Source organism: Chinchilla lanigera, unplaced genomic scaffold (assembly GCF_000276665.1).
Source record: "Chinchilla lanigera isolate Chin_1 unplaced genomic scaffold, ChiLan1.0 scaffold00081, whole genome shotgun sequence".
In the NCBI taxonomy this organism is placed as follows: domain Eukaryota; kingdom Metazoa; phylum Chordata; class Mammalia; order Rodentia; family Chinchillidae; genus Chinchilla; species Chinchilla lanigera.
Window position 1 is genome coordinate 5,240,165 of NW_004955482.1, and position 26,427 is coordinate 5,266,591.

The 26,427-nt window shown below is 55.4% G+C and overlaps 1 protein-coding gene across 4 annotated transcripts in view; it reads right to left on the bottom strand.

The window, feature by feature from the left end:
* Window positions 1–26,427, bottom strand: part of Dnah10 (dynein, axonemal, heavy chain 10) — a 101,785-nt gene that overhangs the window by 33,512 nt on the left and 41,846 nt on the right. For 3 of the 4 annotated variants that reach the window (XM_013503540.1, XM_013503542.1, XM_013503543.1), the window contains 21 exons: window positions 26,272–26,425; window positions 23,895–24,128; window positions 21,184–21,306; window positions 20,455–20,688; window positions 19,384–19,607; window positions 18,077–18,346; window positions 17,798–17,981; window positions 16,501–16,635; window positions 15,868–16,020; window positions 15,360–15,548; window positions 13,878–14,024; window positions 12,865–13,056; window positions 11,600–11,718; window positions 10,034–10,192; window positions 7,504–7,639; window positions 5,982–6,104; window positions 4,782–4,916; window positions 4,264–4,480; window positions 3,226–3,345; window positions 2,332–2,477; window positions 767–919 (listed from right to left, as the gene is read on the bottom strand). In XM_013503540.1, coding sequence (XP_013358994.1) covers window positions 767–919; window positions 2,332–2,477; window positions 3,226–3,345; window positions 4,264–4,480; window positions 4,782–4,916; window positions 5,982–6,104; window positions 7,504–7,639; window positions 10,034–10,192; window positions 11,600–11,718; window positions 12,865–13,056; window positions 13,878–14,024; window positions 15,360–15,548; window positions 15,868–16,020; window positions 16,501–16,635; window positions 17,798–17,981; window positions 18,077–18,346; window positions 19,384–19,607; window positions 20,455–20,688; window positions 21,184–21,306; window positions 23,895–24,128; window positions 26,272–26,425 — 3,547 coding nt within the window. The remainder of the gene's footprint in view (window positions 1–766; window positions 920–2,331; window positions 2,478–3,225; window positions 3,346–4,263; window positions 4,481–4,781; window positions 4,917–5,981; window positions 6,105–7,503; window positions 7,640–10,033; window positions 10,193–11,599; window positions 11,719–12,864; window positions 13,057–13,877; window positions 14,025–15,359; window positions 15,549–15,867; window positions 16,021–16,500; window positions 16,636–17,797; window positions 17,982–18,076; window positions 18,347–19,383; window positions 19,608–20,454; window positions 20,689–21,183; window positions 21,307–23,894; window positions 24,129–26,271; window positions 26,426–26,427) is intronic. The other variant, XM_013503541.1, reaches the window with a different exon arrangement.

Genomic DNA, 26,427 nt, shown 5'->3' on the forward strand with positions numbered 1-26,427 from the left:
GATACATGGATGCATGGATGGATGCATGGATGGATGGATACATGGATGGATGGATGATGGATGGATGGATGGATACATGGATGGATACATGGATGGATGGAATGATGGAGAGATGGATGGATGGATAGATGGATGATTAAATGAATAAATGGATGAATGGGTAAATGGGTGGATGTATAGATGGACAGATGAATAAATGAATGGACAGATGGGTAAACAGATGGACACTTGTGGATGGAAAATAGGTGGATGAATAAGTAGAATAATAGATGAATAGATGACAACTAATGGAATGGGTGGATGGATGGATGAATCCTGAGCAGATGACTAAATATATGAGTGGATGGACAGATGATCAGATATGTGGATCCTGGTTTTACACATGCTCCTCTGGAAGACAGGTTTTCAGGGGGAGAAACAGTTCCCTGAAAACATATTAACTTAAGCTGCAATGGGTTGAGAAATCCGCAGTTCTCAGGCTCTGGCCCCAGCAACGCCCTCAGGACGCAGCTGAGGTTCCTGGGCTCGGTTCACCCTGGGGAACTCTTGGAGGGTCTGCCCTGCTTCCCGTGCGCATGGGGCCAAGAGCAGCGGCACAGTTTGAAGCAGGGCACGCTGGAGCCCGTTTCTCAGCCACATGCGCACTGAGGGGAGGCCCAAGGTGGCCCCTGCACAAGCTGAGGGCTAGAGCCTGGCGTCTGACACTCGCCCTCCGCACACTGGCACCGATGACACCAGGCTGTGCCCCGCACCCCGCGCCCGCTACCTTGGGCATGTTCATGTCGTCCATGAACACCAGGAGCCGCTTGCCCATGGGGGGGCCGTAAGTGTCCTTCGTGCGCTTCTCCACGTTGGCCTCCAAGTTTCTCTGGATGTCCATGGACGTGGTGCGGGAGGAGAAATTGACCATCAGCACAATCTGGAACAGAGAGGCTCAGCACGTGGGCCTTTGCTCCACGGCGGCCATAGGCTGCCGTCCACCTTTCAAACGCGTGCTCTCCAACCTGCGCGTTCTCACAAACCAGTGTGGGTCTGTGCTTCCTCATATCTGAAACGCTAAAGAGAGAATTCCTCTTTCCTTTGGTGGGTGGCATGAGCCGGTAAGGAGCTGTCGCCCCCAGGCCTGGGGACGGCCCTGACTCAGGCTCTGGAACTAAGGTCTAGAGAGTGGTGCGTGCGTTGGACCCTCGCGCACGCCCTCGGCCCCTACTGCCAGCCCTGCCTCAGCAGGTCGCGGGGATTTTTTTTTTTTTTTTTTTGTCTTTTTGAGACAGGGTCTCACTATGCAGGTCAGGCTGGCCTTGAGCTCACTTTGTAGCCCAGATGGGTCTCAAACTTGCAATGATCCTCCTGCCTCAGCCTCCCGAGCACTGGGGAGTGCGCCACCACACCCAGCTGGTCTGGGGGATTTTAAAATGCTTTCAGTGATGCCCACACTTGTGGGGACAATATTGGGGAACTGCTGCTTTTTAAAACACCCACCAGCCACGGTGCCCAGGAGCGTGTGCACGTAAGCCAGACGTGTGGATGCTGGACGTGCGTCTTGTCCCAGAGAATGTGTTCAGAGGCTCCTATTGGCCCCATGAACTCCAGCTGCAGAGTCCCCAGGAGGATGACAGGACAGAGGCCTCTGAACAAGGTGTCCATCAGCCTCACCCACAAGCCTCAGGTCCCTCTGGCTCCGAAAAGTCGGGCCCTGCCAGGCCCTCAGGCTGTGGAAACCTCCGGACTCCTACTCCACTGTCTACCCGGGACACGAAGCCAGCGCTGTGTCCAGAGCAGTGCTTCAGTCTGAGGAGGCCCCGTGTCCTGTGCTGCATGCTTAGGCCCCAGATTCATGTGGGATGGGAGGCGGGATTTTTGGAAGGTGACAGGATGAGGTCATCAAGGAAGTGGGATTTGGGGGAGGTATTTTGTTTAGCATTTTTAATAAAAGTGAGCTTCCTGTGGCAAGCTTGCTCCGTCCCACCACGGGTCACCCTCTGCTGAGTCAGGGTGCGGCCTGAATACTCTGTGGGCAACACTGGGCACTAGGACTTCCGGCCTCCAGAACCAGGAGCCAAGTCAGCTTCACCAATTCCCTGTCCTAGCAGCAGCCTAAGGCCAGCACAAAGAGCCACTTCAGAAGAGCTGCGGCAGAGCCTTCCCACAAAGGCAGCCCTGCAAACAGCTTGACTGCTATAACCACAGGCTGGACGAGAGCCCCCGCCTGAGCCACCCCTGTGCCCCAAGCCAGGCAAATGCCAGGCAGCGAGTGTTCATCATGTTCAGCTGCTGTGTGCTGTGTGATTTGTTACGCGGCAGAGATGACACATACAAATGGTGACTTACATTAGTGTCTCCATTCAGGTTCTTAAGGAAGTTCTGGGTAGTAGCTGTCTTAGAAGTGCCAGATTCACCAACGAAAATAACAGGGTGCTTAATTTTAACCATTTGTTCCAGTATCCAGGTGGTGCGGGTTGTATCCACTGTGTGAACTAAAAGACATCAGAATGGGGGCATCGCAGGAACGCCAAGTGGGGGCATCAGAAGCAGCAGCAAGGGCTGAGCGGCGACCTCAAAACCGTAGACGGGTAAAACCTCCGTGGAGAAACCGCATCACCGCACCATCATTTCCCACTGCTTCGCCGTACTGAGCTCTAATGTGCCACAGAATCACCTGCTTTAAGCATGTGACTTGGTGAGGGCATGATGCTTCGTTGCCTGCTTCCTGCAGGACTGGGTTTCCTGACCGAGAACTTCCTCTGGAGAAAGCCTAGCCCCAAAGTCAGGTGCGGCACCCACTCCACAAGGGCAGATCTCAATCCCAGTGGGTCCCTGAGAAAGTGGGGGTGCCTCGCTCTGGAAGCAGGTGCAAATGTATGAAATTATCCTGCTGGATTTTGTCTAAATCGCCAGAGGGGCGCAACCACCCACGGTGCACCATGCCTCCGGGCAGCTCTGTTTACACAATGCTGCCGTTCACTCCTGTTGCATCCCTGTGGTCCTGCACGCACCCGTGAGCTGTGCAGGCTGCCAAGGGCACCCACCCTGTGGGCACCGGCCTGAAGGGGGGAGTAGAGGGTCACAGCTACCTCAAGGTGCCCAGAGCCAGCAGGACAGAGAGAACCCCAGGTGCCAACCTTCAGAGGCCCGCGGCTCACTGCCCTCGCTTTGTCCCAAGGGCTCCCAGGCGGGACCCAGACACCAGCGAGGCCAGGGATGCTCTCGCTTCCTCCTGCTCACCCAGGATGTCGATGAACTTCCTCTCGCGGTCGTGGACGTACTCCGGGACCAGCTTGCCCCACGGGATCCACTGGTTCCGCTTGGAATCGAAGTGGAAGTCGTACAAGGTGGGAAGGTGGCCTGCAATGAAGGGCGGGCTGCGACCCTCTGACCGGAGACACGGGGACCCCGAGTAAGCCCTGGCACACATCTGGAATGCGCTGCTCCACGGGACAGACGCCACACTGGGTCCCCCCACGCCCCCCACCAGGCACGGGCTATGTGCCCCGAACTAACGCTAGCCCTCAATGGACAGAGTCCCTTCCCTGGGACGAAACAACCGGGCACAGAGCCCGGTTGGATGCCCGTACGGATGCCGCAGGTTGGCTGGGGACGGGCAGAGGGAAGAGAACAACGTGGGTGCAGTGGGAGGACAGGTGTGACAGGCGCCAGGGCAGGGCAGGGAAAGGACCGTGATCGCCGTCCCGCACTCAGGCTCCGCAGTCACAGGCGCTGTCCTCCCAGGGAAGCCCCTCCCAGATGCTCCCCCAGCTGCCACTCAGTGGCCCAGTGCGAGGTGCTGGAGCCACCACTGCAGGTCTTCGCAGACGCCCGTTTTCCACACAGAGCTTAAGCCCCTCGCAGGTCGGTCTTCTGTGAGCGGCCTCCGAGCCCACACTCGAGGGCCTGTGGTGCGCAGACACGGACACCCAGCAGGTGGCTTTACACGGCAAGGGGAGCCCGAAGGAGAACAGCGGGGTCAGGCGGACCGTGAGAAACGCAGGGGCGCAAGCGGAGCCCACGGCGCTGCAGCCCGGGAGAGGAAGAGGCCAGGCCCTCGGGAAAGGGCGTGGGAAGGCGCTGGCTTCCAAGGCGCCAGGGGTGCACCTGAGCTTCCCCCCAGGGGCTGCCAGGGACTCTGACCACGGCATTTCGCTCCGGGAGCAAACAGGCTGCAAACCCCACGCAGGGCCATGGGCATACGGAAAAGCAAGTCTGCGTCCTCTAAAGACGGAAGCCAAAGCACTGTGAGCAGGCCAGCGGTGACACTCCGCTCACCTGGCAGCTCCCCGGGTTTGGCCCAAACCCCTTCTGTCTCCACAGTGGACAGAGAAGACAGGCGTTTAACACACTCATCAAACTTAATCCTTCCGTTCTCGAGCAGGGAGGCACCCAGCGAGAAGTACAGAGCTTCCAGGAAGTAGCACTCCAGCAGGTCGGGGTCCTCGATCTCTCCCTCTAGCAATGCATCCAACATCTTGGTCAGCTGGGTTACCTGGCTCACAGGAAAGTGCCGAGGTCAGCCCCTACCTTCCCACCCCGAGGGTTAGCGCTGTCCTCAAGCCCGGGGCCCAGGACCCAGAGCGATGGGAACGTATGCACCACCGTATTGGTTCACACCAACGGAGCCCAGCATACTGCCCCGAACAGGGTCGCAAAAGCAGCAAAGAGGACGGCCCACAACGCTCACCCACCAGGCTGCGAGCGACCCACATGGCACCTCTGCTCCCCTTCAAGTCCACGATGGGCTCTACCCTGAAGGCAGAATTCCCGCCCCCGCTAGGACGGTTTCCTACCATGTTCAGGTCCGTCTGCGGAACTATGGTCTTCAGCTTCTCTCCTTGCCGTCCATCCACTATCCCTTCCACTATCACGTCGATGAGATAGGGCACATACTTCTCAAAAAGATGATTTAAATCATTTTGTTCTGCCTAGGAAAGACCAGTGTCCCAAAGAATTTTCAAAGGTTTCTTCTCTTCAATGGGAATTAAAGGTTTGCTTGTCCAGAAGGGCGAGAGACATGGGAGGAGCAGCTGGGCGGCAGGTGAGGAACCCCAACACCAGCGCCTGTGCTTGCGGAGAGTTCTGTCCTCCGCAACGCACTTGCATGCCATCCCTGCCACGGGTCCACCCCAGCCCTGGAAGTAAGGGAGAGGAGCCAGCGGGGCCCCGTGGGAGAAAGGGGCCCACTGCTTGGAGTTCCAGTGATGTCACCAGCCACCTCGCAAAGGGCGACCGCGTTTCCTCTGGTCTTCTCCACTCTGGAGCCATTACGTCCTGCTCTCCCACTCCCACCGGCCCGTGGCCTTCGTAAAGACACAGCCAGCCACCACCTGCATCCCTTGTGGGAAGGTGTCATGGTGTCCAGCTTGTGACCGAACCACAACTCACACACGCCTCTCCATCCCTCAGGGATGCCCACTGCCAAGGCGATGTGCCGCCCCAGCGGCCTCGGGACACGTCGCACAGTCTGGGGTTGACCAAAAGCACTGGGTCTCTGCTACGTGACAAGCTGGGCCCGGCACACGCTGCCCCACCCAGTGTGCCTGAGGGCACAGCATGGGCACCCCCGCCTCTCAGTCACTGGGCTTCTCTGGACCAGACTGTGGGCTGCAAACCAAAAACCACAGGCCACGTCTGGCTCGCCACCTGAGTTTGTCAATAAACTTCTACCAGTCCCCCAGCATGTCCTCTGCGCACGTATTTGTCTAGCTACGTTCACGCCGGAGCAGCAGAACTAAGCAGGCCCACAAGAAGCGATAATGCCCCGAAGTCTAAGACATCTACTATCTATCCCTGTGCAAGAGCCTGCTAAACCTGCTCTAGACCATGAAATGTGTGCAAACAACAAGTGTGTCAGCCATGTTTGCGTCGGATTCATGCGAAAGGACCTTAGCAGGTCAAGGACACAAGGTCATGAACTCCAATTACAAATATCCCTCCGGACGGGCCACCAATACTACTAACTTTAAGTTTACCGGAGGAATAATTTTCACCTTGTTTTGTATTTGATTAACCCATTTTTTCCAGTATGGTTGGTATTTCAAGTTTTTCGGATCCACATAAACCATTCCACATCGAGACACAGTTGCAGGGGAAGCATACTGCAAATCTCCAACCTGGAGGAAGAAAGAAAATCGTTCACATTCGCAGCTTCTTCTTCTGCACAAAACCCATGTCATACACAATTACCAAGACTTCCTGGAGCTTTTAGTTGAACATTTAGGGTTAGGGTAAGATTATATATCTCTGATGTAATACCTTTTAAATTTTTCCCTTACTATAAAATTAATATGAAAAATATGTTATAGAATACCTGACAGAAATTTTAAAATTATAAAGAAGAAATGAAGTTATACAAATCCTACCACCTAGAAACAAGCATTGTTTTAGAGTATCTTCCTTTCAGTCTTTTTTAATAACCATAGTTGAGATCAGGTAGGTAGCACAAAGCTTAATAAATACAATGCTGAATCAGCAACGTTAACAAAATCTCTGTTTATGAGAAAGACGCAGTTCCGCCGGCCAACTAGATAATGATCTGTATATGACAGAATGTCCCACATGCCCTCCCATGCTTGTACGTGGCGCCTCTTGGGGGTAAATGAACCCAGGGTTCTCAGGAGGTGGGGTCTGGTCAATAGGAAACTGGAGCAAAAGCAGCTCTCAGGGACACAGCTATGAAACAAGCCATTGGTATTATGAGTGGGAGATAGAGAGCCTTGAGGAGTAGTTTCCAGGAAGAAAAGGGCCCAGGAAAATACTTGGTATGATAGAAAACTTGAAAAAGGCAAGTGTGTGTGGGATAAAGGCAAATAGTGTAAGAGGAAAACAAAGGCAACTACAAACTCCAGACAAAACAAATGGCTCTGAAACACTGCACAGCAGTGCCTCGTTCACAAACTCAATTCTCTCCACAGCTCTGGTCCCAAACCACACTGGAGGAGAACAGAATCAAATTTCCCCACAAGGCTAACATTGAGCCTGACTGTTGAATTTGATTTTGTTCTTGTCCAACTTGGCTTGGACCAGAATTAAGGAAAGGATCAAGTTCACAAAACAAGGTACCACTGTAAATGTAGTTATAATATACTTGTTGGTTTGCAGTAAATATTTCCATGTTCACAAAAATACAAATATTGGCTACTGTAAACCAAGTTACAATATACTAGTTGAGGAGAGATGGCCAGCTGGTTGTGTGAGAGAAATCCTCACTTTCACAGTACTCGGGTAATCAGTCACCTGTAAACTTCATGAAAGAAGAAACAGCACACTAAGCATGTTGCTTCGGGTACTAGAGTAACTATCAGAAGAAACAACTCAAAAAACCCAAATGTAGTCACCTTTGGGGTGCAGTGGGAAGAGGGAAGGGGGAGTGGGTAAGCAACGAAGAGATGCACTCAAGACAAGAGTCTGCATTTTAAGTATTTGTCAAGATGTACTGCTACACTGACAAACGTCTACATTTTTAATTAGAAGAAAGACTTCCATTCAGAACCGACCCTTACTGCGACTCACCTCAAAGAGCAGAGCACAGTGAGCCTGCAGCCGGATACGCTCCCCGTTGGCCAGCGTCAGCAGCTTGTTGTCGTCCATCACAGAGTTCATATTTTCCACCCACAGAGCGTCCACGTCACCATCAAACAAAATATACCTGCAGTGGCCAAAGGGCGGGGAGCCAGGGTCCGAGAGGGCTTCCTACGGAGGTCTCCTACGGAGGTCATGCCCCAGGGGTCTCCAGCCAGGATGTGACAGCACCCTGCAGGGCACGGAGGTTCTACCGCATGGGACACGGACACTGTCTTAACTAGCCATCGATATTTAAGGAGCAGGGGACCTCACACAAAAGTCTGAATTTCCCCCCTTTTGGGCAAAGTATGTGTCCTGACCACGCCAACCTATTTGTTTGTCTTTGTCTTTTGAGACAGGGTCTTGCTATATAGTCCAGGCTAGCCTCAAACTCACAGCAATCCTCCTGCCTCAGCCTCCCAAGTGCTGGGATTACAGGTGTGTGCCGCCATCCCCGCCCTTGAGCTGAGATCTTGCATCTGCTGGTGCTGAAGAGTGGCTTCCATGGCAACAGAAAGGGTCACTGCCCACCCTCCACCCCCCATGTCATTCTTTTTTTGAACCTGAGGCTGAGTATCAGTTGCTACTCATCACTGTTTAAACTCTTAGTTGTCTGACAGTAGAGCTAACAGAAAAGGAAAGAACTCCACACATCTGTGGGTCCTGGTTTTGGTGGTCCTGCCCTCCCAAAGATGTATTCACCAAAAGCCGTGATTGTCACATTACTTGGGAAAACGTCTTTGCAGATTTAATTACACTGAGTATCTCAAGGCTCGAACATTCTGGATCATCAAGGGGGTCGCTAATCCAGGAAGAAAGACCTTTTAGAGAAAAGAGTAGAGGAAGGATTCCGACAACAGAGCAGGAAGCCACGCAGGGAGGCAGGCGGGGATTGGAGAGATGTGGCCGCGGCCGAGGCCATCTAACACCCCCAGAACCTGGACGAGCGCAGGCAGGACTTCCCAGAGCCTCCGGGAGGAGGAGGCCCAGCTAACCCCGACCTCAGGCTTCCAGCCACCCGGACCCTTACAGAATAAATCTCTGCTGTTTTAAGCCACCTGGTGACTTGCCAGGGCCGCCCTGCGAAACGAACACACCCGGCGGTGTGGTGTGGTCCGTGTCGCTCCCTCACGCTGCCTGCAGGGCTCCCGGAGCACCGCTCTCCCAGCCTCGGGGTGACACACAATCGTCCTAGCAGTAGGCACACTCTGGACCCACAGCCCCCGCTCTGCAAGCCGTGTGCCACTCTGATTTGGGGCTCTGACGGGTCGGAGCACAGCAAAGCCCACCTCCAAAGGCGGCTCTCTGCTGATCTCCTCCTGCGATGGTCTGACACGGCTTCACTTGACGCACAGATGCTAGTAGCTGGATTTTTAAACAGCCTTTCGGTTGATTTTCTTCTAGTATTTTTTCTTTTTAACTTTTTCATTTTTCAATAATTTCAGACTCACAGAATTTCAAGGATAGAACTGTACAGAAAACTCCCATATGCCCTTCACCCAAATTCTCCAGCTGTTAGATATTTTGCCACATCTGTGCTCTTCCTGTCTGTCTGTCTGTCTGTTTTATTCAAGTGAGTTACAAGCAACATTCTGTGCTCCGAAATTCCTTCGCATGTATTTGCTAAGAACAAACACCTTCTCTTACATTACTATCAAGTCCAGGAAATTTAACACTCATCCAATTCCATTATCTAGCAGACAGCCCAGGATCACAGGTGGCTGGTGGGCCCAATACGAAACCTCCATTTATATTTCTGGTGGGAAGATTAGATTCAAGTAGCCATCAGCAATCACTCAAGCCGTCGGGGAGGGCTGGATGAGGGACAGGACATTCACATGGCCACGGGAGTCTCCCCACAGACTGCCATCAGCCGCAGGGGGAAACGGTGCCTTTCCTCAAAGACCCAGGTGAGGCCCGCTCACCGGGAAACCCACGTCTCCTGCCTCTGGTGCCGAAGGTGCAAACTGAGGCTTTCTGTGAAACAGCTGGTCTAGAATCTTCCAGAACAGCAAAGTCATAAAAGATAAGCCCTGGGGAGTGCGAAAGTCAGAGGTGACAAAGGCGAGGCGACCAAGCACGGCAATCCTGGGTGGCCCAGAGCCAGGGGAGAATGCTAAACAGCGATCTTAAAAGTCACCAGCACAAGGGGCTGGGGATTTAGCTCAGCGGCAAAAGCGCCTGCCTGGCAAGCGCAAGGTCGTGAGTTCGGTTCCCGGTACCGGAGAAAAACCAAAAACAAAAACAAAAACAAAAAAAAGTCACCAGCACAGACGCTGGTCTCTGTCACTTTAAGATGTCTGCAGAACCCCAGCACCCATCACATGGTACTGAAGAAGGCCAGTCAAGACCACGCACAGAGAGCCCAGGATGGCACCTGCCACCCGCCCCGGCTGCGACCCCGGGCTGGCGGAGCCCCCAGAGACTACAGCAGGTGTCTGTGACATCCGCTCACCGGGAGCCACTGAGCCCCACTCACTTCCGCTCCTTCTTGTCCGTCGGCTTGTTGGTCTCCCGGAAGATGTTGGACAGCACCCCATCCGTCCAGTCGCGGGTGGTGGGGTCCAGGATGCCGTAGAGCTCGATGACACTCATGGCCTTGGGGTTCAGAATGTACAGCTTTGTTACGAGCCCCAGCCTACAAGGGAGGAGAGGGTTCGGCCAGCATTGAGGCACGCCACAACGCGGGAGCCCGCTGGGGGCCCAGGGTTGGAGCAGATGTCAGGAACCCGGGCCACAAGAACTCCCCAGGCTCCCGGGCGCTGCCCGGAGTTCGCACTGCATGAGTGGTCCTCGGGCCGCAGCTCTGCCTTGGGGCACCGGGAGCCCGGCTTCCACAACAACGTGTGTGTGTGTGTGTGTGTGTGTGTGTGTGTGTGTGGCTGAGGACTGTACCAGGGCCTGGCACTCAGCCTATTTTTTTAAAATTTTGAGACAGTATCTTGCTAAGTTGTCAAATTGCCCAGGCTGGGTTCACATTTGCAATCCTCCTGCCTCAGCTTCCCAGAGTGCTGGAAACATGGGTGTGTCTCATCATACCTGGCTCCAAGCCTTATTTACAGGACAACATCTGGCCTCAGCTACTACATCTGACAAACAGAGTCTTTCCCTTCATAGTGACTGAAAATTCCTCCCACGGTATGTGATTAAAGAAAACTAAACTTCACAACTCATGGTCCACAATTAACAAATAAAAATAGCAGGCATACAACAGGCCATACACACGCCTCTGCGATCGTTCTGCAAATTTACCTAACAGTGAACTAGCTAGAGAACGAAATACTCAATTGTTCAGGCAAAAACCACTTTTCTCACGTGAAACATGAGACTCATTTGCTGACGCGCGAAGATGTCACGGTGGGTTTGGCCGCTTGCTGGGACATCAGCACCGCTCAGGTCTTCCTGGAATCCGGTTATTGCCTAGGAGCGGAGCCCTTCCAGGAGACCAGCCAGTCCCTGAGGGCTCGCGGGAATTCTGGCCGCGCTGACGGCGCAGCGGCGCCACCCAGTGGTGAGTCCTGTCTTAGGCAAAAGGAGCGCTCTGAACGCCAAGGTAATGGCACCACTTAACGCCCACCGGCAAAACATCCTCATAAAACAGTTTGTGAAATGCTCGTTTCACAAGTAAACCTACACACTATCAGATGCACAAAAGGGCCTCTATTTAGCATTCTAAAATATATTAGCCAGGCCAGGTGTGGTGGTGCACGCCTATAATACCAGCACTGAAGGAGGCTGAGGCAGGAGGATCGCTTAGTGAAAATGTCTCAAAATAGAAAGGGCTGGGGATGCAGCTCAGTGGCAGAGCATCCTTGGGTTCAATCCCCAGTCTGGCAAAGAAAATTAATTAGTCAATTAATTAATTAAATGTGTTAACTCTATCAACAATGGAACAAGTGAAGCTACTCAGTTTAAAGGGGCTTTCAGGACAAATTTCCCCTCCCAGGAAGTCAGGGATCAAGGCAGGTGCAAGTAACTCTGTCACCCAATGTTTCCCTAGAAAGCAACCCGGCAGCCAGCACCCACCCAGCAGAGCCACACTCACTTGGTCTGGGCCTGGCACAGGGCACTGATGACCACAGACTTGCCCCCGCCCGTGGGTCCCACCACCATGGTCGTGTGCCGGGTCATCATGGTCTCGTACATCTGAACCACTTTATCCACCTGTGGGACAAGCACTGTAAAGAAACTATTTTACTGACAACGACCCCATACCCCGTGCAATTCACCCGGTCCAGCTTCAGGACAGTCACTGAGCTGTGTAACCGACACCCTACCGTCAATTTTCAGAACCACCCTTCCCTCCCAAACCCATCCCGCTAGCCACCTAACCCCATCCTACTGCGCCCCTGTCCAGCTCTCAGAAACCGTCACCCTGCTTTCTCCCTCCGTGGATTTGCCCATTCTGCACATTTCACACAAACAGAATCACATCACGTACGGCGTGGCGCCTGGCTTCTTTCACCAAGCACCACACTTTCAAGATCACATTATGGGTGTGTGTGACTCCTTCCTCTTCGTGGCTGTGTAATATTCCATGGTATAGATGGCCACAGTCTGTCTAGCCACTCATCAGGTGATGGACAGTGTGTTGTTGCCACTCCTGGCTGCTGTAAGCAGTGCTCCTGAGAGCATGCAGGACTGGGGTCCTCCTGGGTCTACCCCAAGGAACAGAAAAGCTGGGTCCAATGGCCACTGTTTAACTAGCTGAGGGACAGCCAGGCTGCGCCCAATGTGGCTTGTCATTCTACCTATCTGCCAGAAAAGATATCTTTTTTGTTTTGTTTATGGGGGACACTAAACAAAATACTTAAGTGATCTGATCCCATTGTGCCCCAAACAGTTGGAAGGTGAGATACAGATATGCATGCTGTGGAATATCATTCAGCCCTAAAAAAGGAACACAGCACTGAACAGGCTTTGACGTGGATAAGCCTCAAAAACACCATGCTGAGTGACAGAAGCCAGACACCACAGGACACAGCTGTGGGACTCAATTCCAGGTGGTCCCCAGAGGAGTCGAGTCCCTAGAAAGAGGAAGCAGGATGCAGGGCGGCGGGTAGGGCTGACGCACACGCAGCCTCAGCTCTGCACCGGGAAGAGCTCCACAGCTGGACGCGTCCGGGTTGCACAGCTGTGGTGCTGAACTGCGCTCCTCCGCAGCTCCGCAGTGAGTTTTACATCACTTACACTTCACCACGATCGTGATGACCGGGAGGCAAAGCTTGCACTGTGAACATTGTGCCTTTCTTCTCTGTAAAGAACCGTGAGGACCCGCGGGGGCCACAGGCAGCCGGGACGGCCGCTCACCTGCACGGGCAGCAGCGTGTAGCCGCCGTCCACCAGCACCTGCTCCACGGCGTCGTTGAAGTCGGGGTAGCGCACGCGCGGGCAGTCCAGCCCCGGGAACAGGTCGGAGATGAGGCCCAGGAAGAGGGGCACGTCCTCGAAGATGAACTTGGGCAGGTTCATGTCCCGCAGGGCCCTCATGAGCACCACGTCCTGGGCCGGAGGGGACACCAGTTCTGGGGACCACCTGGGACCCCGCGAGCTGGATTCAGAGGGACGTTTCGGTACTGGGGACTGAACCAGGCCCTTCACAACCGCCTTTCTGTAACAGTTTTTATTTTGAGACTGGGTCTCACTGAGTCACTAAGTTGCCCAGGTTGGACTCCAACCTGTGATCCTCCTGCCTCAGCCTCCCAGATTGCGCCACCATGCCCATCTACGGCATCATATTATATACATGATATGTATAACTACACGTATTGCATAATTATGCATGGTTTTAAATTATGTATTTCACAGAAAATTTTAAATTCTAAAAGAATGTCACTTAATTTCATATACGGTATAAAACTTTATGTAGGTAACAGTTTAGATAAAACTTTTTGTTAAATGATATTTTATATGAAATGGCGAAGATTTTTTAATTGTAATTTATCTTTCAAAATTGTATATGAGAATAAAAAAAAACAAAATGGAATCTATAAAAATGGAGTATAAAGGCCAGGCATGGTGGAGCATACCTGTAATCCCAGCACTCAGGAGGCTGAGGCAGGAGGATCACCTCGAGTTTGAGACCAGCTTGGGCTACAAATCAAGACTCTGTCTCAATGCCCCCCCGAAAAAACATGGAGTATGAAAATTAAATGAACACGTGCGGGACCCATGGGGACACAGCCTGCCAGGAGTGGTCACCGCAGAGTGGGCAGGAGACGGAACGGAGGGAGAGCTGCCCGGGACCCAAGCCTGCGGCCGAGCACTGCACCGCGCCCTCGCCGGCTGCAGGGCACCTCGGGGAGCAGACTCGCAGGACGCACCTCGCGCAGCTCTGAGGAGCCCCTCTTCAGCTCCCCCGCCATGACCAGCACCGACTTCAGGGCGCGGAGCCCGAAGTCGTAGTGGTGCTGCTTGGACAGCTGCTCCCGCGCCAGCTTGTACAGCACCGTCATCTTCTTGGCCAGCGACTGCGGACAGAGGCGGGGCAGAGGCCGGCGCTGCGCCAGTGAGCACACGGGCTCCCGGAAGACCCCGAGCCGACCGCTGAGAGCACGCGGAGCCGGCCCTGAACCCCGGCCAAACCCGAACCCGACCCAAACCCACCCCGCCCCACCACCGGAAAGGAGGCGCCCCTCGTGTCCAACCACGGCCACCAGGGCCGGTCTCCTCGGCCCCGCCTCCCGGAGTCTGAGCCTGCCCCGAGCCCCACCAGGAACGATGAGGTGTGTTCATGGTGACCCAGACCTGTCCCCAGGACGCCTCCTGCACCCGTCTCCAAGGACTCTGGGTCAGGAAAATAAACGAGCCCGCAACCCGCACAGCCAGGATCCTGGCAGCCCGGCGAGCAGCAGCAGCCTTCCGAAAACAACTGCCGCGGAGCGTCAGCGTGACTCCTCAGCTAAAAGCCCCCGCGGGCTGTGCGGTCCCCAGAACCGCCCAGAAATAGCTGTGTGCGTGTTTTATAGCGATCTTGAAAGAGGATGTTATAAAAGACACATGGACAGATACACACACACACAGAGCTACATAGGATATTCACACTGGCAGCACACGCCTATAGTCCCAGCTACCGGGGAGGCTGAAGCCGCAGGATCACAAGTTTGAAACCAACCTTGCCACCTTAGCGAGACCCTGTTCAAATTTAAATAATAATAACAACAACAACAATAATAAAGCCTCATAGTAACAATGGAGCTCCACGGTAGAACTTGCCTGGCGTACACATAGCCCTAGGCTTAATCCCTGGAACCTCAAAAATCAGATCTCTTGAAAGAAGATACTATGAAAGAGATTGATCTATCCACATATCTATAAAGTACATATATTAAAAGGATATTATAGAAGATACACATATAAATGGCAGTATTCTCAGACGTATAATTTTTTAATTTAAACTGTGACTTCGTGAAGGGTTCACCAGGTCTCTGGGTGACTGGTGTCACAACTTCTTGTGAATCTTAAACCTTCCAAAACTAACAGGGCTTTTTTGGTTGGTTGGTTAGTTCGTTGGTTGGTTGGGGTTGTTTTATTTGTTCTTTTTGTGGTCCTGGGTATTGAACCCAGGTTTTTGCACTGAGCTACAACCCCAGCCCTTTTTATTTGTTTATTTTATTTTGACACAGATTTTGCTAAGTTGCCCAGGCTAGACTGGAACTCGCAACCCTCCTGTCTCAGCCTCCCAGAGTGCTAGGATTACCAGCGTGCACCATGGAGGTTGGATAGAAGCTGTCATTTTAAGAAGAGAGAGAGAAAGCGAAGACATCTGCAGCATGCAGAGGGAGGGGCCTGGCAGCCGCACCCACCTTGGCCCCCAGGAAGCCCTCGGAGAAGAGCATGATCTCGCAGATCTGTTGCAGGTCGGGCACGATGACCACCACGGGCCGGAACAGCGCCTTCACCGACTCGGGCAGCTCCGTGCGGCCCGCGTAGCCCGGGTTCATGGTGATGAAGATGCCCATGCGCGCGTCCAGAGAGATCTCCTGCCCTTCAAACTGCAGGCAGCGGGGAGGTTGCAGGCAGCGCTCCCGGGAGGCACTGTGTGACCCCAGCAGGGCACGCAGCCTCTCTGAGTCTTGGTCTGCTTTCCCGCAGGGTGGGACACACGCGGTAGGAGCGACCTTCCTTCCGCGGACGTCAGCCGTGTGCCGGCTCCGTGGGAAGTCGTGGGGAATCACAACCCCGCCCGTCAGAGATGAGGCTCATCTGGGAAGCCGGACCGTCCCCACCGGGAAACAGGCCTCCTACCACCCGCCACCCGAGTGGCCCCGGTCTACAGAGCAGACCGCCAGGACGCCGCGCTCACGGCCTCACCTGGAAGGTGGTGAGCTGGTGGATGAGCGCGTTGCGGATCGTCTGGATCTGCGAGGAGATCACCGACAGCACGGACGCGTCGATGCGGTTGAACTCGTCGAAGCAGCCCCAGGCCCCGCACTGCGCCAGGCCGGAGAAGATCTTACCCACGGCCTGTGGGGACCCCGCGGCAGGGCGTCAGGCCGAGGGCCAGGCCTCCCGATGGGCGCATCTTCTACGTTCAACGACGGCTCGTCCACCGGGCAGAGGCCGGGTCCCAGCCCCCCTGAGAAGGTCTGTCTGGGAAGACCCCAAAGCCCCTCCAGGCCCCTTACACCCAGTAGTTTATAAATCAAGGTGCAGCCTCTCCTGAAATGTTGAAAATCCAGTGACAGCCGCCCCCTTTCCCAAGGGGCCTAAGGAACCGGGGCTCTGCGGTGGCCACATCCACCAGTCCCTGTGAGCGCTGTGGGCCACCGTGCCGCCATCGCCCTGTCTGCTAAGCACGGAGGTGCGAGGCCAGTGCTGGGGGCCGTTGGCGGGGGGCTGGCCTGAGCGGTGGCCATCCCTTCGCAGACACCTGGGAAGTGTCTCGTGCCACGCACAGACGACCCCGGGCAGAAGCAGACAGCAGGCGCGGCGGCAGGGCCTTACCTTGTAATCCATGCCCTCACCGCAGTTGGTGACGACACACAGCAGGCCCAAGGCCTTGGCCAGGTCCTTGGTGGTCTCGGTCTTGCCGGTTCCTGCCGGGCCGGCGGGGGCACCGCCCAGGTACATGGACAGCGCCTGTGAGGGCCAAGGGCCGGGTGAGAGCGGAAAGAGGTGCAGCTCTGAGCTCGTCACTGTGCCGACGAGGACACACCCGGGAGGGTCTGTGGAGAACGGCCGTTAGGCTGACGGTCAGCCTGACGGGGCGGGGAGCTGTGGGGACAGCCGGTGGCGAGGGACTTCTGGGCACCCCGGGGCACCGGAGACACACACCCACTGATACCGGCAGGCTGGAGCAGGAGTGCTGCCCAGGACGGTAGCACCGCCCAGGCCACTGGGGATGGGAGGGGACGAAAGGCCGAGGAAGGCGCATCCTCCACGCCTGAGGCTCGAGCTGGGACTGCGCCCCTGGTTCTGGGCCTTCGCCCCAACACCACCAGCTCCTGTCGGCTGCCCGGCCACCCGAGCCCGGGACACTGCAGAGCACAGGCGCAGAGGCCGCCGGCCAGCTTGGTCGCGGAAGCCAAGGCCTCCTAGCGTCTCTTCCTATGTGTGTGCATGTGCACGCGTGTGCATGTGTGTACATGTGTGCGAGCATGTGCATGCATATGCGTGTGCGTGCGTGTGTCGGGGGAAGGAGGTCCTGGAGAACCCTGACGGAGGCAGACAAGCCCACACCCTTATTTCTGGGGAGAGGCGGGGCGTCATCCCACAGCCCCCCGCAGCGCAGGTGCCCGTCCCCACGGCACTGACCCCGCCGCCAGGCACATGAGCTGGGTCTCAATGGGGAAGCCATGCGAGCTCAGCACACTGTCCCCCGGCAGGGAGGGGGATGCCCCCACAGACCTGCCTGGACTCCGCCATGCCCGGAGCCAGACACAAACACAGCTGCCTCCTCTCCCGGGGCACCCTCTCGCCCTCGGGCCGTTCACAGGGCGGGTCACCCGGAACAAGGACCGTCACAAGGTGGGCAAAAACGGGGCACCCCGGCCCCTCCCGACGGCCACCACCCGTGACCTTCACGCACTTTCCGCTGACATCCACGGGACGCCCGCCCCTCGCCGTGAGCGCCCGGGGCCTGTGCACTGCGCCGTGAGCGGGAACCCGTCTGGTGCCTGGTGACGCCCGATGGCTGCCCCAGGAGGCTCAGGAGGGGACAGGGCCCTGTTCCCCACAGGAATAGGAGGCTCCTCCCACCCACGTCCGCATCCCCGCCAAGGCTGGGGCTCGCGGCCGTCACCTGCGTGAGCGTCAGGTAGATGCGGTCGGTGAGGGGCGTGATGACCAGGCGCCCATTGAGCCCCATGTACTCGTAGCCGTAGCCGAAGGTGCCCGTGCACTGGCGGATGTTCAGCTCGTCCGGCTCCCGGTCCCAGTAGAACCGCAGCTGACTTTCCCACTCGAACTCCCGCGCCTCGAGGATGCTGGGCGGGGGCAGAGGGCAGAGGGACAGGGCTGGGCGGGGGGCCACAGAGCCGCACGGCACCCCAGCCTGGACGCCACGCCCGGGGGGACGCACCTGCCGCGGATGAAGGAGTCCACGATGTCCCTGGCGTGCACGTCGATGATGAGGACCGTGTTGTACTTCTTCCTGTCGTTCCTGCTCAGGGGCGCGGTGATGCGCGTGACCAGCTCGTCGATCTGATGGTGCATCTTGCTGCCGAAGTGCTTCATGGCCTGCTTCTCCCCCGCCTTCACCTTGCGGAACACGTCCTCCACCTCCCAGGTCCACCACACCTGGCTGGCGGCCAGCACCACCATGCCCTGGTACAGCAGCATCCAGTCCACCCTAGGGGACAGCGCGCTGTGAGCGGCGGGGACCGGCCGGGCTGGTGTCTGTCCTGGCTGTGGTGGCGCCCTGTGACCCCAGCACTCTGGGAGGCTGAGACAGGAGGATTGCCAGCTCAAAGCCAGGTTGGGCACCTCAGGGAGACCCCGTCTCAAAATTTTAAAGAAGGGCTGGGGATGTAGCTCAGTGGTACAGCACCCCTGGGTTCAATCCCAGTACCAGGAAAGAAATATACTTAGTAGGATGGGTTTATTGTAAGAAGTTAAAACAAAATTCTAGCAAGAACCATCACCCTCCCTGGCAGGTCTCCTTCCGACTGCCTGAGCTACAGCTTCCTGGGGCTCCTTCCTTCTCATCCAAACCAGAGACACAGGAAGGGGTGGCATCGTCTCTCCAGACAGATTGATTCACATGAGTCCCTCTGGCCCTACTCTCCCTTACTAATCTTGGCGGCCACCTGCAGGTCTCGGGGGATCAGGGACACACTTCAGGCTGTCTTGCATCAGCTCCTGAGAGCACATGGTGGAATGTTCCGGAATGTTCCGGAATGTTCTGGAATCATGCAGGCTGGTTATTAAGCCCTCCCTGCTCTGCCATCGAGCCATGACATGGGCCGTGTGGGAAACACACTAAGGAACCGATAAGAGCTCTCATCAAAGCTGCTTTCTCCCCAGAGCTGGTTCGCCATGGAGCAGAGTGACACATACCTGATTGTGTACAGATGGGAGGGTGTGTGCGGTGCATGAGAGAGACAGAGACTGGGGATTGAACCCAGGGCTGAGCTACGTCCCCAGCCTTCTTTAATTTTTGAGACAGGGTCTTACGAAGGCATTAGGTTGCCCAGGCTGGACTGAAACTTGCAGTCCTCCTGCCTCAGCCTCCCAGAGTGCAGGGATCCCGGGTGTTTTTAACAAGCTCCATGTCGCATTGCAAAGCGCTGCCCCGGGGGAGGCGATCACTGGAAGGCCGCTGACTTCGAGCAGAGACCAGAGCTCCCCCGGCCCTTGCACGGCCTCGGCTCCCCGGGTCACCCTCACCTGCTCCTGTCCTCGCAGTACTTGAAGATGGCCTCCTTGGTGATGAGCCTGTTGGTCCTCCGCATCTCGCGCAGCACGGCCGTCATCCAGTCCTCCACGCGGCCCTCGGCGCGCACCAGCTTCCGGAAGCCCATGGCCTCCCCCTCGGCCGAGACCATGGCCGACACCAGCTTCTCTCCGCTCTCGCCGTCACTGAACCGCAGCAGCGCTATGTTGTCGTACATCTGCGGAGCAGAGGCCGGCGCGGCCCTGTCACTCTCGCCACGTGAGCGTTGCGCGCATGTGCGTTGTGCGTGCGCGTGCACGGCGCGCGCCAGGCGGGTGCTCGACCCTGAGCCCCCAAGCCCCGGTGCGCTGCCTGGTGCTGCACCCCTGCCTCAGTGCAGCGGGCGAACTGCACAGCTCGGTGCGGCAGAGGCCCACCCTGCGATCCCGGCCGCTCGGGAGGCTGAGACAGGAGGATGGCAACTTCCAGCCCAGCGTGGGGCTCGGCAGCAGAACACTTGCCTAGCACACGCAAGGCCCTGGGTTCCATCCGCAGGACCGCCAAAAATATAAACAAACAAGCAAAATATAGAGCTGACTAGCTGATATCCGGCCACCCTCTGCCCAACCTCACAAGGGACAGTTTCTCTGCTGCTTCCCGCCAACATATAGGTCTTGGAGCTAGGATGTATGTGTGCGCATGCGTGTGTGCACCTGTGTGTGTGTGTGTGTGCGCGCCTCTGTGTGTGTGTGTGTGTGTGTGTGTGTGTGTGTGTGTGAGCACGCACACAAAAAAGAAATCGTGAGGAGGAAAAACCACTCCCGAGTCCCGACAGTGTCTGTCTCCCGGAAGCAGAAGAGCTGAGTGGAGGGCGGGACGGGGAGCGCGCCAGCTTCACCATGAGCTCCACGGGGGGAGAGAGGAGTGGCTGAGGGGTGTCACGTGTCAGTCCTGGTGGGTGCTGCTGAGGTCCCCGGGCCCACAGGGGACGCAGGCGCCGGCCTAAGACTTCGTCATGCGACGTCTTCACGTCCTAACAGCCCCCCGGAAACAGGCGTCCCTCCCGCCGTGCCCGCGGCGCGCACCTTGATCATGTGCTCCTGCACGCACATGGGGTCGCTGCTGCCCAGGATGCTGAGCAGCTCGTCGTCGGAGATGAAGAAGAAGCGCGGGAAGGCGTTGCGCTTGGAGTCCAGGTAGTCGTTGAGGCTCTTCTGGCTCTTCTCCAGCCCCTCGGCCACGTGCTGCAGGTCGGCCAGGCGGTTGGGGGCCTCGCAGCACCTCTTGATCACCGGGTCCTTCAGGGTCTCGCCCATGATCTGTGCGGGGAGAGGCGCCCTGTCACCGGGCGAGGTGATGTGCCTTGTCCTTTCCACACTTAACCAAGCAACTGATACTTTCCTAAAGAAGATGAGCCTAAGAAGGCACACTGTCATATGTATTTGTTCTATTTTTCTACACTTCCCAAAATTCTTAGCCGGGCGTGGTGCGCAGGCCTGTTATCCCAGCCCTCCGGAGGCTGAGGCAGGAGGATCTCCATGAGTTCAAGGCCAGCCTGAACTACACATCAAGATCTTGTGTCAAAAGAAAAGTTCTTGAGCAGATATTACTTTTATAATAAAAATAAGCACAAAATGGATCGCTGTCAGGGGCCAACAGCTAAGGGTCAAAAAGAAGTTTTTACCAAACCGATGAAGATGACATAGCATGACTGACAAAATGCAGACTCCTGAGCAGAGGAAGCGCCCAGGTGAACAGCGAGGAAGGGCCTCCCTCCCGTCCCGTCCCCCGAGGCGGCCCCCGCCGTCACTTGCCCTCCGGAACACTCTGTCGATGTTGTCAAACTTCTTCGCCTCGTCCGGGAGCTGGGACCGGATGTCGCCCCCGATGAAGATGCTCTCGAGGTACATCCACTTCCTCTGCACCAGCATCCAGCTCTGTGAGGAAGCGCCCATCAGCGGGGCCCAGAGCTCCACGCAGGGACGGCGCCACCCCGCCAGGGACAGGGTCGACGGGCCCGGTCCAGGGCATTCCGGGCTGGGCAGCAGGTTGAGCAAACACACGGCCGGCAGCCCACACCCCAAGCCCCAGCAGACCCGAGCCATGGGTTCCCTTCCCATGACTTCCGTTCTCTGAGGCCAAGCGTACCCCGAAAATACAGCAACATGAGAGATTCTGAGAGAGAGAGAGAAAATATCCCCGAGACTTTCATTACGCTATATTGTTACGGCTGTTCTGTTTTATTTTGCCTGTGTTAATCTCTTTTTTGTTGTGTTTTTTGTTTTTTGTTTTTCTCCGGTACCAGGAACCGAACTCACGACCTTGCGCTTGCCAGGCAGGCACTTTGCTGCTGAGCTAAATCCCCAGCCCCGCCTGTGTTAATCTCTTACTGAACGTAATTTGTAAATCACACTTGCTCATGGTGAAGAATACGGAAAACACGGTTTGTCCAGGTCGCGGTTCTGTCTGCGGTTTCGAGCACGCCTGGCGCATCCTGGAGCACATGCCCGGGGTGAGGGGTGACTATTGTGCAGAAATCCAGAGGAAGCAAAGCAAAATAGCTTCAGATGCACAGTCGAAAGAGCAAAAACAAGCAGAGTGTGGTGGATCCCCCCAGTAATCCTAGCACTTGGGGAGGCTGAGGCAGGAGGACTGCCAAGTTCAAGCCCAGCCTGGACCACTTACTGACTCAGCAAGACCCTGTTTCAAATTTTAAAAATCCAAAGGGCTGCGGATGTAGTTCAGCGCGACAGCACTGGGTTGGATCCCCAGTATGCAAAAGGAGGAGGAAGAGGAAGAAGAGAAGTGAACTCTCCACGCCAGTCCAGGAAAGGAAGAAAGTCCGAGTTAGGAGCAGAGCTTGGAGCCCTGTGACCCGCAGCCCTCAAAGGCAGGTAGTGCCAGGACAGTCACGTGCCACATGCTCAGAAGCTCCCTGTCTAGGTCTTGCCCAACAGAACTGACCACAGACTCAAACAAGGAACCAGACAAATGCTGCCTGTCCACACTAGGGAATATTATTTGGCCATGAAAAAGGAATGGAGCCCCACAGGCTACAACACGGATGAACCCTGAAAATCTTACGCTAGGCACAAAGGCCACGTAGTGTCTGGCTCCATTTACGTGAAATCTCCAGAGAGAAAAACCCAGGGAGACAGAAGGTAGCTGCATGACCAGGGAATGGGGTAGGGGGTGACTGTTTAACGGGCTTGGGGTTCTCTCAGGGCTGTGAGAATGTTCCGGAAGCAGGCAGAGGTGGTGGGCTCACTCTGTGGATGTACTAAGCGTCACGGAACATTCACTCTAGCGAGGTTCATTCCGTGTGATGTAATTTGCGCTTGTATTGTAATTTAAAAATTAAAATTTTAAGAGTTTTAAGTAACAAAGAGAAGTCAATGCTACATCTACAGAAGGGCTCCCACATAATAGTAGAAAGCCACAGACAAAACAAGTCAGCAAGCCAAGGGAGTTCAGGCATGTGGGGCGCCCAGGCCAGGGTCCCATCCCGGGCCAGGGAACCAGGCTGGACACCAGGGCTTTGCCCCCCAGGCCCCAGGCAGGGGCCAGGAACAAGGTGCTTGGGGGCTGCCTGGGAGGGAAGGTGCCACAAGACAGGAAGAGCCTGGGTGGCTCTGTGAGGTCCGGACCAGGGCTGCCCACGAAGGAAGAACGCCCCAGACCGCTTAGTGCAGGGCCCGTCTGCAGCTGGTGGAGGGTCAGGCCAGGATGCAGAGGCCACAAAAGCAGACAGAAAGGGAAGCAGCACAAACAGAAAAACAATCACTGGAAAACAAAACAAAATGATAAAAATGAACTAAGAAGAAATGGAAATCACACAGAGAAAAGCCCACCACAAGGGACCAACAACAGACACAGAAAAGAAAAGAATTCTCGCCCAGGACAGTGGAAAGTCCAGAGAGATCCGCAAGGGAGTTTAAAGTGCAGATGTCCACCATTCTCAGCGCATAAAGGAAGTGGATGCACTCTTGCAACAAGATCAGGACAGGCCTAAAAAAGAACAGGGACACACTAAAAGAAAAACAATTAACCATCTTGGAAATTTAAAATGTATCCATTGAAATGAAAACTCAGACCAAGCCAGGCGTGGCGCTGCACGCCTGTAATCCCAGCACTCAGGAGGCTGAGGCAGGAGGATCGTTGTGAGTTCGAGATCAGCCTGGGCTACAAAGTGAGCTCAAGGCCAGCCTGAATTGCATAGCGAGACCCTGTCTCAAAAAGACCAAAAAAAAAAGAAAACTCAGATCAAAGCCTAGAGTAGGGGCATACCCCTGTCATCCCAACAACTCTGGAGGCTGAGGCAGGAGGATAACAAGCTGGGCTACACAGTGACTGAGATGTTGTCCAAAAGAAAAAATATAAAAAAGGGCTGGGGCTGTAGCTCCAGGGTAACACCCTTGGTTCCATCCCCAGTAATGCCAGAAACTCCAACCACACACTCGTCCCCCAAAACAAATCAAGACAGAGGAGCCGGAGAGAGGCTGTCGGGCCCCGGCCGCGTCCCCACCTCGATGACCTCCCCGATGAGAGACAGCGTCTTCTCCCACTTGTGCACCGTCTGCAGAAACGGCCCCACGAATCTGCTGCCCGAGATGCTCTGCAGGTTGACCACGTTGTCATCCAGACACTGCACGATCTCGTCCACGGAGCCCAGGATGTAGCCGCGCTCCTGCGTGCCCTTGTAGTACTTCACCACCGAGAACTTCATGACCTCCCACGTGTCCAGGATCTCCTTCACGGCCTGTGCGGACAGGAGAGGACCGTGACCCCCGCCCACAACACCGCCTCTGCTGCTGGGACCCCCACTCCAGCGCAAGACAGTGGTCGGGTGTGGGAGGGGTCAAGGTTCTTCCAGGCCACAATCGTCCCCGCTGCCACGGGCTGGCGCCATGCCACGGAAGCGTGTAAAGCGTGTTACACAGATGGTCTCACGCTGGTCTCATCCAGTTCCCGAGCAACCCCACATGGTAGGGTCACTAACACAGAGACCAGGCTCAGGCGGTGACACGGCCCGTGGAGGCCCGGCTACAGGGCACCGGGAGCCGGGCTGAGCAACTCAGCGGGTCGCAGGGCCCGCACACTTCCGGGTCTGCCCTCGGTGTCCTCTACTGCTGAGAAGCTCTAGTGAGAAAGCAGTGTGCCTCTGTGATGCCATTTCCCAGGGCTGTGTCTATGGCTAAGTCCCTGGGTAAGGGATCTGTGCATGCCTATGTAGATGTGCACATTAGGCATGTGTGTGCACATATGTGTGTGAATACAATGTGTAAATGGGTATCTATATCAGTACGTGAGCAGGTGTGTGCCATGCATATGTTCCCATGTATTTATGTATATACAAGTTGTGACTGAAATGTACAGTAAATGTTTACATTTTAAAAACTGATTAAGGGCTGGGGATATAGCTCAGTGGCACTAGTGCCTGCCTAGCAAGCGCAAGGTCCTGAGTTCGATTTCCAGTTCAAAAAAAAAAAAAAAAACTGATTAAGCCAGGCATGGTGGCGCACACCTGTAATCCCAGCACTCGGGAGGCTGAGGCAGGAGGATCATTGCAAGTTCAAGACCAGCCTGGGCTACAAAGTGAGCTCAAGGCCAGCCTGAACTGCATAGCAAGACCCTGTCTCAAAAAGACAAAATAAAATAAACTGATTACAGTAACAAATGAATCCCTTCCAGGTCCTGCCCTGCTTCAAACATTTTGACCCCGTCATCCTTGCCACTTTTGGGAGCAGCTCTGGACCCGCTTTGCTGTCTTTACAAGGCGTGACCGAAATATAGCGACTGCTGCTGCTGCTGAGCGCCACGCCACAGAAAGGCAGCTCGTGAAAGCCTGACGCTGCGTCCGCATCCACCTCGGTCACCAGATCTGGCCCTGTGCTGACAAGAACAGATGCTACACTTGATCTTAGCCAAAAGGCCAAGAAGCGACGTGGCCCTGTGCAACTTCCCTCTCCTCCCCAAAGTCACAGTGGCCGTGGAAGGTCAACCATCTGAACCCATCCAGGACACTGAGGCGGCCCTGACAGTGCAGCTACAGACACTCAGGGAGGGGGACGCCAGCACTGCTGCAGAAAGGGCAGAGCGATGGGATGAGTGTGCTCAAAGGGAGGGGGAGCCTTTGGAGGCGGGCTCAGGGCAACGTGTGTTTCACTGTAACACTTTTTTTAAACTTTAAACATTCACTCCCCGTTTTGGCCACACCTTGTCCATAGATGTGTGTGTGTGTGTGTGTGTGTATAATCATGGAGGTGTGCATATGTCATGAGTGGGTCTGTGTGCATGCACACGTGTAGCATGTGTACAGAGACATGTGTACATGCGTGTATACATGTGTACACATGCTTTTTTCCTAAGTCAAGAAGGAAGTCTATCGAACATTAGTAATAGTTATCTTCAGGTGGTGAGAGTGTGAGTGATCGGCTTCTCTTTTAATTTTCTACCATGAAGATCCATTATTCTACAATAAACAAATGAGAGTCAAACTATGATCAGGAACAGGAGAAAAGCTAAGTGAGGCGGGAAAATCCCCTTTCAGAGCAAAGGGTTCTTGAGCCAGGCGTGGTGGGGCACACCTGTAATCCCAGCACTCGGGAGGCTGAGGCAGGAGGATCACTGAGAGTTTGAGGCCAGCCTGAGCTACAACGTGAGCTCAAGGCCAGCCTGAACTGCACAGTGAGACCCTGTCTCAAAAGGACAAAAAAAGAGTTCCTTATCACTCAACCCAACAAACCCTGCAGCAAACCCTGCGGGCTTCCTCTCTGAAGGAACCACCGTTCTCCCCCGATGAGTGAGATCTCCACCCAGCGCCAACACGCACTGCTCAAAATGTTTTAAGCCCTGAAACGCCTCTCCGGCCGCAGCCCCTTCCCGAGCGCAGCGCCTCTCACCTTCTCGATGGCGACCTCCTTGACGGCGGCGGTGACAATCTCGTTGAGGATGTCCGTGTGCCTGTGCAGCTCCATGGCAAACATGTTTTCCAGAGTGAACGTCTCCGTCATTTCAAAAAAGACGCCTGTCTTCTCCATCAGCTCTTTCCAGTGCCT